The 13,581-nt window shown below is 40.5% G+C and overlaps 1 protein-coding gene across 1 annotated transcript in view; it reads right to left on the bottom strand.

The window, feature by feature from the left end:
* GALNT15 (polypeptide N-acetylgalactosaminyltransferase 15) overlaps positions 1–13,581 on the bottom strand; it is a 29,237-nt gene that overhangs the window by 8,023 nt on the left and 7,633 nt on the right. The window contains exons 3-7 of the mRNA XM_074900490.1: positions 13,339–13,505; positions 12,427–12,631; positions 4,449–4,616; positions 3,728–3,845; positions 2,744–2,938 (exon numbers count right to left, since the gene is read on the bottom strand). Of these exons, the coding sequence (XP_074756591.1) occupies positions 2,744–2,938; positions 3,728–3,845; positions 4,449–4,616; positions 12,427–12,631; positions 13,339–13,505 (853 nt within the window). The remainder of the gene's footprint in view (positions 1–2,743; positions 2,939–3,727; positions 3,846–4,448; positions 4,617–12,426; positions 12,632–13,338; positions 13,506–13,581) is intronic.

Genomic DNA, 13,581 nt, shown 5'->3' with positions numbered 1-13,581 from the left:
TCTACTTTATAAAATGCAGTTTTGGATTCCAGGAAACTGGTCTGGATTCCTACATCAGAAATTAAAATTGGTAACGTAAGCAAAGAATTGCCCATAAATAACTTTTCCTCAGACCAGCTATTTCTCTACATCCATAAGAAAGAAAAAAGGACTTTGCAACATGCCTGGAAAACACTGACAAATGAAGGGCCTCAGAGATCAAGGGAGAAGTATCAGTTTCTAAAGGCAGGGATCAGTTGTGTTGCGTGGCAGTGTTTGCCAGCCCCTGTAGCTGCACAGGCAAAGCTTAACAGTTGCAATATGTTAAAGAGAACCTCATAGTTTAGTATCAGTCTTAAGATTCAGTATGCAATTCAGCACCACACAAACCTGTCCCCAAGAGGTTTTCTTGCAAAAGGGAAATAGAGAAGAAAAATGCTTCCCCTAAAAAGAGATGTTTCTCATGAGACTCTGCTTTGGCTGAAGGAGGCAATGGCAGTAAATCTCATTTTGTCATACTAGTTACAGTCTGCATTTGATGCCAAATAAATGGTGTAAATAATGTAAAGAAAGTCATTATCCATGTAAACCAATCTGAAAGGAAACTGTGATTGTAAATTAACTAAACAAACCACACAAGAAAAGGAGAAAAAGAGATGGTGGCTGAAATAATAGAGAGCTGGGAAGAGCTTTATTCCTCTGCATTAACGCTTGTGCCATGGGCATCCTGTGCAGGATGTAATGCAGACTATAAAACGGGAAGACTTCTAAAGCCATCAAAATGGGGGTCACTAGTTATTTTCTGCAGTGGGCAATGGCAGCGATCAAGGCTCATGGACATTTTTGCCATGCTCCCCCTCTCAGTGCAATAAATCTCCACAGGGCCCAACCTGCAACTGAGCAGCAATAATGTCATCGCTTGCGTGTGTCTTTTGAATAGCATCCCGCTGCACTGACATACTGAAAATATTGGCTGTGAAAGAAGAGAACAGAGAAAAGGGCCTTTTATGTTATGGTATGCTGAGCACAGAGATCGTAAAATTGATCATTTGAAGGAGCATCATACTTAGGAGTACTAAAAGTATTCTGGCTAGAATAAACTCTCAGGCAAAAGGTCATGGTGCTTAGAGCTAGTAAACTGTATCGATGGCTGTAGTATTTAGTACAGAAAATTGCTTCTGAGTTGACAAGAAAGGCCTTCAGGAAATTATTAAATGATTTAAAGGCCTAACTTAAAGGTCCATCTTAAAAGACTTGGCCTAGCATCCTCCTTGCAATTCCATGAATGTAACCCTTGTGTGTCAATTGCTGAACTTCTGGACAGTGGAGTTCAAACCTACAACATAGATGAGGAGGGAGAAGCTTTTTTAAAAAGTGGAAATGGAATAAAAAAAGGAACGTGACAGCTTCAGACTCTAGGATTAGCATAGCAGGCTGACTGGAGAGGCAGATCCACTGGTGGACTGTAAGGTCAGACTAGGTGACAGGCAAGAAGTCACGCTGAAGGAGGGTCCTTTTCCCTCTCCCCACTACGGTGCAGCTCCTGCTGGATCTGCCTTGCTTAGACAATAGCCAGCACTTCAATGACTGAAGCACGCAGGACTCAAATGCAAGAGCAAAACCGAATGGGGAACTTTGCACAGCACCTACCCGTGATCTGCCAAACTGTTTTCAGTGAATCTTTTTCTTCTTAAAAGCATGGCATTGTTAAATGAACAAGAAGATGAAGTACATGTTTTCATTCACAACTGCTCACAAGTTTGCCCTCTGCCTTGTAGGAGAGAATACTGTTACAAGAAAAGGTACTGGAGCCAGAGAATTCCTGAGAACTGCAGCAACATTAAGAACTTCACATCATTAACAGCCTAACATTAACAACATTAACCACAGCTGCATGACTGCCAATAAACAAATATCCACTGGTTTGTAATACATGGGATATACAGTCCCTTGACTGATCCTGATCTGCCACGGATTATACAGTGGCTTAAAAACAAGTTTGGCTGTTCTGTAGTTGTTGGATGGTGTGCAGCCTGCAGATGATTCAAGTGTGGCTGCATGCCGGGGCTACGCCACACACCTGGCTGCAAGCCTGTCTTAGTGTGCAGGTTGCTGGGAATCCAAATCGCTGGGGGTCAGATAGCTGCCTGTGTGATGCTTCTGCTGAAAAAGTAACTTGTAAATAGTGGCTATGTTGAGATCTGACTTTCTCAGTTACAGACAGTTGCTTCTGGACATCTGTCAGTTCAGGAAGAAAAAACCCATCTTTCTTGTCACTAGACAATATCTGTCACTCAGATATGTATGTTCCCTTCCAGTATGAGAGACACCACAATTTGCCACGTGCCTGTGAATATTACTGAATATCCTCATGAATCACATGAGGAAGAGCTTCAGTAATGAAGAACGAATCCTCTAGGAGGTCGCTTCGAGCACACAGTGCTACTGGCTTCCACTTCAGATGCACTCCAATCCTCCATGTACTATCAGTGGAAAATAAATCACAGCGTGACAGGCAAGCTGAAGAAGGAGTTATATGGAGAAAGTGTCATACTCTAAGAGATTTGATAACTTCAGCAAACAACTCTGAGGCACAAGATCCTTCCTGATCTGACAGCTCTTGCACTGGAAGGTTTCATAAAAAGACTATCCCCAGCACCATGCTCATTGAATGTTTGACTGCACACAGACACCCCCACCCCTATTCCACCCCCTACCTCAACATGCTCCTTCCCTCAGAAACAAACCGCTACGATGTCTTTACCTTGCTGATTAAGAAAGCCACTGTGTCATGCTTGTAGAAGTTCTCTTTAAAAGAGCCCAGCCATGTCTCTGCTATTCGGATTTTGTTCCTCACAATGGCCTCTTCATAGGAGAAAGCACGGGGAAAGTGACTTCGATAGACATGCCCAACTCGGGAGCATGGTATAATTTCTACAGAGCCACCACAGAGCCAGGTCTGAAACACAGGTGAAAGAACAAAAAGAGATTACCTTATTTAGATTACCTTTATCTGAAAAAGAGAAGCTCCTTTACTATAGACTCTGCCTCAGGAAATCCTAATCTACACATTGCTGGAAACAGCAAGAGTATTATTATGTGCTTCTTCATACACTTGTTCCCCACAGATACAGAGATGCAAAGAAAATACTAGGCAAGACAGACCTTTGATTCGACCCAGTATGGCTACTTATATGCTTTTATGTTTTTCTGTGCACAAACAGTGCAGTGGAGTGAAGAGGCCTGGGGGCACACCTTCTTTGGTCTGGGACATTAAAGACTCCATGCCCTTTGTGTCTACAGTTGTTATTGCTTTTAATATCATGCAGTCTTTGTATTCAGCAAAAATCAATGCAAACAATTTAATATAAACAATTTGGTATTAAAACTACAGGCTGGCAAAGAAATAAAGCTACTCTCCCTTTGGTGCATGTTACATGCCAAAAAAAAGAAGTCAGCTTTCAGAAGGTGCCAAAAACACTGACTCTGTCCTCAGGCAGATAGTGATAGCCAGTCAAACTTCCTTCTCGTGACATAATGCTCCTAACTCTCAGCAGCTGCATGTTCTTGTATAGTCCTGACAGATCACGGAGCATGGGGAGAGATTTCTGCAAGAAAAGTGATATTCTCCATGCCTCGAGACAATTCTGCACCTAATTGCTTTTATAAATAACTTCTTGCCTTTTCATTCAGGTTTCTTAAAAGCCCCATAGTTACCACAGCCTGATGTTTTCCTTAAAATTCTTACCCTTATAGATAGTTCCAGATTTTCTGCTCCCCACATGGTCATGTCAGAATCATAAGCTCCAGTGTTTTGGAAGTAATGTCGATCCATGGCCACCACTGCACCAGCTACCACAGGACTCCTGGTGTAGAAAACAGTTTGGAAGTGAACACCTTCAGTTTTGGATAGGGAATTATGTGAAGGATGAAAATCCTGCCATTTCCATAGAGATAGTATTGCAAAATGATTGAATAGTACTCCACATAAGCTTGAAAAAATTAATTATCTAACCCAAAGAAAGAACAACTGGAACTGAATTCTAGGATTTGCTTGGGGAAGGGAGCCAAGAGCTGAATTATTAAATAAAGCTCAGAACAATGTGTAATGTTACATACATATACACCCAAAACAACAGTCAAACAGATCATGATCAAGACATCTCTTTTAACTCTGCATGATCCATCTTTTGCTTTCCCTTCAAATCTCCACACCTTGTCTGGTCAGGTTGTGTACTAGTTGTCTCAATGTGTGGAAAATTTTTGTCATGTAGAAAGTGTGACTGCAATCTAGTTAGAATGATAACTAAAGGCCAAACAAACTCAGTGTAAGCCAGAAACCTGTCCCTTCAAAAAACATTAACTGAGCATATGTAAGTAACCATGTCTTTCTTCTGTAAGCTGGAAGATGACCCAAACTGCACAGTAAGCTGAGCTTAACGGAGGCATATTGGCTGATGGACTGTTACCTGATAGGGCTGATGGGAGACTGTCGTACCTTCTCTTCATGCTCTGGCACAGGTTCCCAATGAAAATCTAGTTTCCAGTCAAAAACACCTCTATGCAGGCCCACAGAGTGATAGTACTGAAAAGTCTTCCAGTCTATGACATCTATGACAGGGGAGACGACACTGTTTCTGAAAAAGACAATATCATTTATTTTCAAAGCCAAAGTACAGATTAAGCTCACTACTCTGTTAGTAAACAGTGGTTCTCCTTTTTGACACTGTCAAGCACAAGCACTCTTCTAGATGTCGAGTGCCCTTATCTTCCCTGCTGATAGAAGCTCAGGTGCTCAGTGCATGGGAATACTGAGCCTGTAGTGAGGAATCTAAAGATCAGTAATTTATTGATAACCTGCACTTTGCATTGTCATTTAAAGTTACTCAGGGCTTTGCTATGAGTTAACCATCATATTCTTATAAAGCTATTTCACCCAGAGGCCCCAGCCTCCTATGATAAAGGCTCTGGATGGATGCAAAGTTTATAGCAAAAGGTTATTTTGGCCTCACACACTTTACCACCCTTTGATTTTCCTGTAGACATTCCACACACTTCATGAGTTTGTCACTTCAGGCCAATGAAGAGTGCACTTATCTTTATTTTGTTCTGCAAAAAGCATTTATCACTGAGTTCATAAGCCATTTTCTGTTTGTGTTTTATTACAAGCTTAAAATGCTCTTGCAAATGCACTGTCACAGTGTGGAATCTACTTTTAAGTGCCAGAACAGAGCCATTGCACTGTGAGCAGCAATCCTCCAATTCATTTCTAACTTGAGTTAAATTCAGATTAGTCTGCAAAGAGGTATTAGACACTTCCCCATGGTGAACATGTCACGGTTTTTCACAGTGTGCTTGTACATTATCTTGGAATTAACTGGTAATTCAGAAGAGCCACCAGTGTTCCTTGTTTCCAGGTCAATGACGTATCACATTTGGAAATTCTCATAAATGCAATGGTATTAGGGATTGCAGGAAAAAAAATGAAAAGCCTTGAAGAACAACATCATCCATATCTTCTCTGTTATGCAAAAAGGATAGTCTCTGGTCTCAGTGTAAGGGCTTGCCTATAGGCAGAAGGTCCTCTGGAGAAAAATCAGTAACAGTTACTGGGGATGAAAGTACACTGGGAAAAATTACTCTTGTTCTAGACTAAGAGTATCCATATAGGAAACTATTCTGGAATAGCTCTTTTCCTAGAAAATAACTTCTTGTTACAAATGAGAGAGAGAAATTAAATGATCAATTTTGGGGCAAGAAGTAGAAGATTTTGTCTCCTCTTTTAAAGATTTACATGTTGGTCAGAGATCACTCTTCAGAGAAATACACTTAAAACATAATAATACCATCAATGAAGAAAGGTCATCTCAGAAGTCTCCAAAGCAGTGAGCCCTTTGTACATTCCTACAGCAGAGACCAGAACCAGCTGAGGAAGATGGTAGCTCTGGGTGATGTTAATGTAATCTTGACATATCTTCTCTGCCTTTACAATCGCTAATGTTTTTTCAGTATCAGGGTGGGGGGAAACTCCAAATTTTGTTTTTATCACAGTTGTCATTTCCTGTAGAGAATTTTAGAAGTCCATGGAGAAACAGAGACTACTGATTGTCAGTGAATTGTATGAACTGTGCAGGGGATAGTGTTAAAATAACTCATTATTCCTTTGTTTCCTAATAAGAGCAGACTGCCCTATGATGAGCTAAAGGTAGAAAGATTTAGAAGAGAGAAGTGATTATATTTCTCCATCCAGGTGTAAAACCAGCTTTTGTAATATGTAATGATAGGCACTCTTAGAAACAAGCACTGGGTTTACAAATAGATGAGAAAATTTTATGATCACCTGCAACATTTGTAGGCATATACATTAAGTCAGTCATTTGCTGTCATTCTCCCGCAGGACTCAAGAAGAAACGGAAAGAAATTTTACTAAAAATACTAAAGCTGGTATTCTCCCCTGATTCTCTTGATGATACCCCTGTGATAGTTTTGTATCCAGGGCAGGAGCAACCACCTCAAACTCAAGCCAGCAGGAGCCTTTCTACTGAAAACTGTATTTAACCTTCACTTACTAACAGTATGAAAAGGAAACTAACAGCTTCTGGAAGTTACTAAAAGCTGGTGTCCTGATGGACTCACGCAACCAGGCTTTTTTTCTTTGATATACTGAGAAAAATCCATCTAACAAGTTAAATGGATTCTATATGACTAAACTTCAAAAAATGAAAAGTCAGTGTAACTGCACTTTTTACTGCCTGCTGCATTCTCCACTGGACAAGTATCTCTGACAACTGTCTGGTTAGGAGTGCAGCTGGAGCTGTGTACTTCCCGCCACGGTTTGTTGCTACTTGTTGAAATGCGTGCTATCTATTGCTACTTGTTTATCCATTCATATTCAGACAGGACCGGGGAACTAATGATCCCAGGTTAGTTTATTTTACAGTTTCAGCGTCAAGAGGGAAATAGTGGGAGGACGTGCTTGAGTGCCAGAGGTGGCAATGTAGACTAAACCATTCAAAAAACCTTGACCATGAGACTAGACCACACATGCATATCCAAAATAGTTCAGAGACAATGTGGATACTCAGTTACGCTCAGATATGTTCTGGTTCAGATATATGCTGGATCAGATGATCCAGGCATTTCAGGCTATCCCACATTTTCATATCATTTCAGCCATTTAAAACCTGTTCTTCTTGGATCCTCCTTAAATTTGTTGCTACTATTGAACTCTTAAAACTTTAAATATTGGGAGTATCTTTCTGATCTGAAATAGAGGAATCAAGTAACTTTATCTTGTGTGAAAACTGCTTAATGTCCAATTTTAATCTTAATCAAGCAGTGCTTTACCCATCTTTTGCTATTAATGCTTTTTAAAAATAAAAGATCTGTTTTCTGCATATTCACTGATGGTTTGATGTTTGTGTGGTTCTAAATGCAGATTTGCAGCAGAAGGTAATTGAAAGTTGGAAGATGTTCTTAGATATTGTTTTGTTTTTAACCAGATAACTGGCAGACAGTCAGCAGGTTCTCAGCATTTTGAAATGAAATACACACTGGCAAAGTACTGCTAATTTTACTTTGTGGAATCCAAGGAAAGGAAAAAACAGGAAATTTTAATTCAACTAGCAGCAAGGCTTTGAACCGTTTGACTAATTTGTGAATATTTCAAATGCTTGGAACGCACATGAACTACAGAAGGTCACAATTCCATGAAAAAGAGCAACCCAAACAAGAACAATTTCCTGGTTTGGGATTTTTCAACAAATACAATTGCAAATGAAATGTCTTCCCATGACCCTTTACAGTCACCATGGACATTATGTTCTTTTCTATTTTTAGAATAAGTAACATGAGAAGAAGATTTAATTAACACATCTGTTTCGACGTTTTAGGTACACTGGTTTTTGAAAGTGTTTATTGATTTATACTTTCCTTTGGTGGGAAGGGAACAGATTTTAATTGTTTAAAACCCCCTTTAAATAAGATGGAACAAAAAAAATCAACCCATGAAAATTATGTATTTCCCTCAACCAGTTAGAGTGGGTCATTCCCTGCAAAAATTAGATAGCTAGGAAATCCAAGCAGTCCGTGTTCTCTGGCTCTGCACATAGTCAAAACTTAAGTAATTAACTGAGAACCAAGTTGGTTCCACAGCACACTGCATTTTCAGTGAAAGCACCTTGCTGGCTGGCTGAAGTCTTCAGGGAAATAGTAATGCAAAGCATTTGAAATGAGATAAGGTTAATAAAAAGATACAATGCAGCGATCAGAGATGTTAAAGCTATGGTATAAAGGATTACCTAAATGCTGCCTTGCAAACCAACTCCAGACTAACTTAGGGGACATGAACAGTCTCCTTGAATTGAGGGACTACTCATATGCTAAGCACAAAACATATACTTCAAATCTCTGCTAGGGAATAGTGCTAAGGGAATGTTTTATTTAAAAAAAAATTTTTTTTGAAACCTGCCTTTTTTGTTAAAATACACAAATGTATGTGGTTACCAAAAATCTGTGGGAGTCATGAATACCTTTTTACACTGGACAGCCAGGGCACTGTGCCATGAATCATGCCTAAATCCTCACTGCCCCTTCTTTTGGCAGTAATATTTGCTTTTGGCTGTAGAGTCTAATCTTCAGTTTCTTTACCTCAACTTCTTTAAAATAGGTCATCTACTGATCCTGATCAACTGTGACAGATTGCAAAGAGATAGCGTATCTTCACATAGCATACCGTGTAAATGCAGAACATTAATTTACTGAATTTGAAATGACTGCTATTGACAAATGGAGGATATAAAAGGGTCAGGCAAAAAGAGAAGTCCCAATAAGTAGGCTTACATGTGAAGTATATGAGGTTTTCAAAACAAGGAAAATAGCACAGAAATGCATGCTCAGATGCTGGGGTTGTTTGGGCTCTGGACAGATAACATCATGCTTCCCTGAGCCTGTGAGAAGGTGGAAAACAGATGGCTTATGTATTTGGTAGCTTGAAAAGCTGTGGTATGGGCCACTGAGAAGTGGAGAATCAGATGAAAAGAGATGAAGGAGTTGTGGTGCAAAATATTTCCCTTCTCTCTAGTGTATTACCATAAAACTAGAACCACACGGAAATTTTCTGGACAGCAGAACTCTGTTTCTATTCCTGTATCTGCAAGCAGAGGCTCCCATTCACTCCTGAATGGGAGCAAACAGCAGATGAGAACTTTCCACTGCTATGTTCACTTGTTACGCAGTTTGACAGTGTTTTCATTAAAGATTAGAGACCTAGAATCACAGTGCTAGAAAGAGGCACTTTGAATTTTAGAAACTAGCTAGGCTTCTTTTAATAACATCACAGGCTTCTGTTTCCTAACATAATATCTGAGCTGCAGTATAGGCAGTGCACCAGCACAGGGGGAAACAGCCCTTCCAATGAGGAGCAGGGGAAAGGTCCTAAGGGCAAGCTACCCCTCTGCAAGCCACCTCTCTGACATGGTTATGGTACCCATGTCTTTTTTAGAGGTGGAATTCCTTGTCAAGGGTATAAACAAGGCTCATTTTGTTTTCTTCAAGTATTCTCAATATTTCATAAATTATCCTGCTTCAGCATGGTGGTCACTGTTTTTAGGTTAAAGGAACATGACACAGCTCATGATACGCCCCCTCTGCCTTTCACTGTCTTTGGACTGAATACAAAATAGCAGCTGTCCCCTGCGGTCTCCTGGGAAAGGTGAACCCCTCAAAAGATGACTAATAATTGCACAGCTGCATTACTATGCACCATGGTACTCACCTGGAATTATCCTGGAACACAAACAGTTGTCAGATGAAATGATCTGTGAGGCATTTCATCTAGTTTTCTAATGTTATCCAGGTGCCTACGGTATTCATCCTTGAATAATCCAAATGTCAAGGGATTCTTTGCAAATCGCTGAACCATTCTCTAGGCAATATACTAAGCTGATGCACAGCTTCCCAGTCGATTTGCTAGGTATGGTTCACAGAACTAGTGCCAGTCAAGGTGCCCATAAATGCATGTGTAATGATTTTAGAAAGACAATACTTCTGGGGAAAATAATTTTGATTGGGTTAGTGAATAAAACCATCATGTAGGGAGATGAAATGTCATCACCCAGAGCAAGTCAAGTATCTGTCAAATATTTCCATACCTGTAAAAATGGAATAATTTTTCTCATGTTTGTCCTGTCTGTCATTACCACAGGCTACTAAGGTAGCTCCCTTTTTGTGAGTATGTTCAGCTCACAGTGAGGTCTCAGTTTGGGCAAGGGTCTCTCAGCATCGCTCTAAAACAGGTCACAGTAATAGTGGTAGATCTGATCGGGAGTCTAGAAAATTAGGTTTAATCACAATTTTCAAAGTTAAAATCTCCCTCCAGCTCCATTAAGCTCCTGCAAAGGTTTGAGCTTCGGAAAGGCTGCACTTTTCCTTGACAGCAAACAACTCCCTCCCTCCCTCTATGTGATTGTTTTCCCATCGTGCCTCTCCAGCAAAAGTGCATGATTGGTACATTGAGAAGAGGAAAGATGGATATTTCACCAGACACTGTAAGCTTTTTTTCACTGTACTTTCCTCATTTGGGTAGTCTCTGAGAGTGCACGATTCAATTTAACAGCTCCTCAACTGCCAAATGAAGCCAAGTTGACTCTGCTAACGCTTTACATTTCCATGGTGATCTCCATGCAAGCATTACAAGCAGTTTTGGAAAAATCATGAATTAACTTCCTTATCAGGTCAGTGTTATTATCACCATTCTTCAGCCGGAGAAAGAGGAACAGTGATGGAAAGTGATTGCCAGATGCCTTAGAGCCTGTCTTCCCTGTGCACTGGAGAATGGTACTGGTTCTCCACACTAGCAATGACAAAGCTTCCAGGGTCAGACACAGTGACTAATACATCATACAGAAGGGGATGGCTTAGCCCATAATATTATCCAAATGCTCTTCCACCTTTGTCCCATTAATCCAATTAGCCATTAGCTAACTCAGTGTTAAATTCTGCCCCTCTGGAGGAACAAATAAACGTATAGACCCTATAGAGGAAGCGAATCCCTTTCTCATGCCCTGGTGACAGTGCTACAGAAATCTCAGAGTGATAGTAGGCTCAGTGGCTTTGCATTCCTTCAGAAAGGATAATTTTTGACAGTGAATCACTTCACTTGTGGTGGGGTCTTAACTTCTCTCTTGCCATTGTAATTCTCCATTCACTACAGCTCTCCTCTGAGACTTTTTGTAACTCTGAATTTCAGCAATACAGCCTTGAATAAGGACTGGCCAATTGATACAGATTGGAGTTTTGCATGAACATCAAGAATAGACTGTAGCTCAAGGCAGAAGAATCATGAACTATATTAATAAGAAACCATCTAATAAGTCAGCAGACAAAAAATAATCTGCTTTTCTAAGAAGGACCTTTTCGAAAAGAATGTTCCAGACATCCTAGGGCAGCATTACTCTTTCTTTCAGTATTCTTAACATTTTCATCTGAATGATGTAATAATTTCTAAAAACTCACATTAATTCTCTTATAATCAAACATAATCAGCCATAAAAGCAGCTTGTTCCAGTGCCTGAGAACAGCCTTTGAAGGTCTTTAGTATGACTATTTAACGGTCTGGTAAGAGTTTTAATTTTTTTTTTTTTTCCCCTTTTACCCCCTGTAGCAATTATTCAGTTTTTCCTAAGTGGCTTATGGGTAATGATAGACAAGTTAATGTACAAAATTTTATTTCAGAAAAGTCCCTTTAATAAAGGATTTACTGCCATGTAATTTTTGAAATATTTGCAGTGATTTAGTCTCTTTGAAGGACCTGGGGACTGCATAGATGAGCTCAGCTGTACATTAGAAAGCAGGCCCAAGCACCAACCTAAACATGAAAGACTCAGAAAATACAGATCTCTATCTTCCTCTGTCAGCTTGGTATCAGTGAGAGTACTCACGATTATCTAGAATGGTTGAGACTGCCCATAAAGTTTATTTTTTTCTGTGGAACAGAGACGGTATAGGTGACATTGGTATGTAGCCAAACTGGCTCAGGAGGACAAAGCATTTTATCCTTGGCTTCATCACTGAGACAGCTAAAACATAATAATAATGGAGTCTTGCAGTAGTTTCTCTGGTGGATGTTTGCCAATTTTCCAACAGCTTGAGACCTCAACTTTTTAAATTTAGACTACCAGGAAGCTTTCTTATAGCTCTAACCGGAATCAAACTCTGACAGTTCAGTGATACTGGGTGTGGTGAGGGTTATCAGATGTGTGACCTATCCTGCTTCCCATATATCTGTGATGCGTGTGGTGATAAGGTAGAGATTAAAAGCAATGTGACCAGAAGGAAGAAAGTAAACAAGAGAGGATTAAAAAAAAAAAATCTCAGATCTTTCCAAGTACATCTCTTTCAGCAGAAATTAGCATATGCAGGCATCTCAGAGGTCACAGGGATATTTACCGGTTGCTGGACAGCCTGGCTAGGAGGGGTTCCAGCCAGCCCTTCTGACACTCGCAGTGTGAATCCATGAAGACAAGCACATCTCCGGTTGCCCGTGCAGCTCCTAGCATCCGACCTCGGATGACTCCAAGCCTCTTGTTGCTCCGGATGAGTTTCACACCATCCAGTTTAGAAATGTATTCACTCAGAGCTGACTTCAGGGGTCCTGTCAGAAACAGAACAGTCACTGAAATGTTTTAACTTTGATTCAAGCTGTAACAGAAAAGCAACAGGGAGTAGGAGATGCTACTTCTTGCTGGTAAAATGTTTTGGGGGCATTTGTTGTACATGGCCAAAAAGGCCATGTTCCAAATACTCCCACAGCAGCATAATAACAAAGAGAAGTAGAAACTAATGGAAGCTGAGATTCACTAGGTGTGAAACTATTCCTGTGGGAAATTTAATAGCCTCCTCTCCTGTTTTCAGCAAAAGGTGGATGCTCTCATCATCTCATAAAAGGCATGGATCAGAGTGAGATACTACAGGTGTTTGGCTTTCCCAAGTGCTTTGGATTATTTTAGCAGTGTGGAGTTTTCCACTCCATGCTTCAGCCAAAGTCCAAGTCTGGAAATTATTACAGCAGATCTGGTCCAGTGGGAAGGCTAAGATTTGCATACTGTGATCTTATTTTAAAGTAAGAAAGTTCAGAGTGATTGGAAATGATGGGGGGAAAAGCAGCATATTTCAAAGTTGAACGGTTAAGCTGAATTCTAGGAATGGAAGAGTGAAATCTGGCAGCCAGCTCAGGGCTCTGCTTAGCTCTCTTCCTGAGGGTCTTCTTTGCCTTCTGCTTTCTTCACACACTTGGAGGAGGACAGTTTCTTCCCTGAAGCTCTGGAAAAAACAGCTCACATACAGAGAAATGGAGGCTACCTTGCTGGCTGAGATCGTCGACTAGGATGATATCCTTGAGCGAGGCCTTTGGGGCTGTGTCCATAATGCTGTGCACGGTTCTCAGCAGAGTAGACCAGGCTTCATCATGGAAACAGATGATGACACTAGCAGTGGGCAGACTGGAGTCATATTCTTGCTGTAGGCACCTGCATGGGATCAAATGAGGAAGACACTGGAAACAGTGGTACAACGGGCTACTTTTTTCTCACAGCAAAGTTGTAA

The sequence above is a fragment of the Athene noctua genome, chromosome 2 (assembly GCF_965140245.1).
Source record: "Athene noctua chromosome 2, bAthNoc1.hap1.1, whole genome shotgun sequence".
NCBI lineage: Eukaryota > Metazoa > Chordata > Aves > Strigiformes > Strigidae > Athene > Athene noctua.
This window is presented reverse-complemented; position numbering and strand designations above follow the sequence as displayed.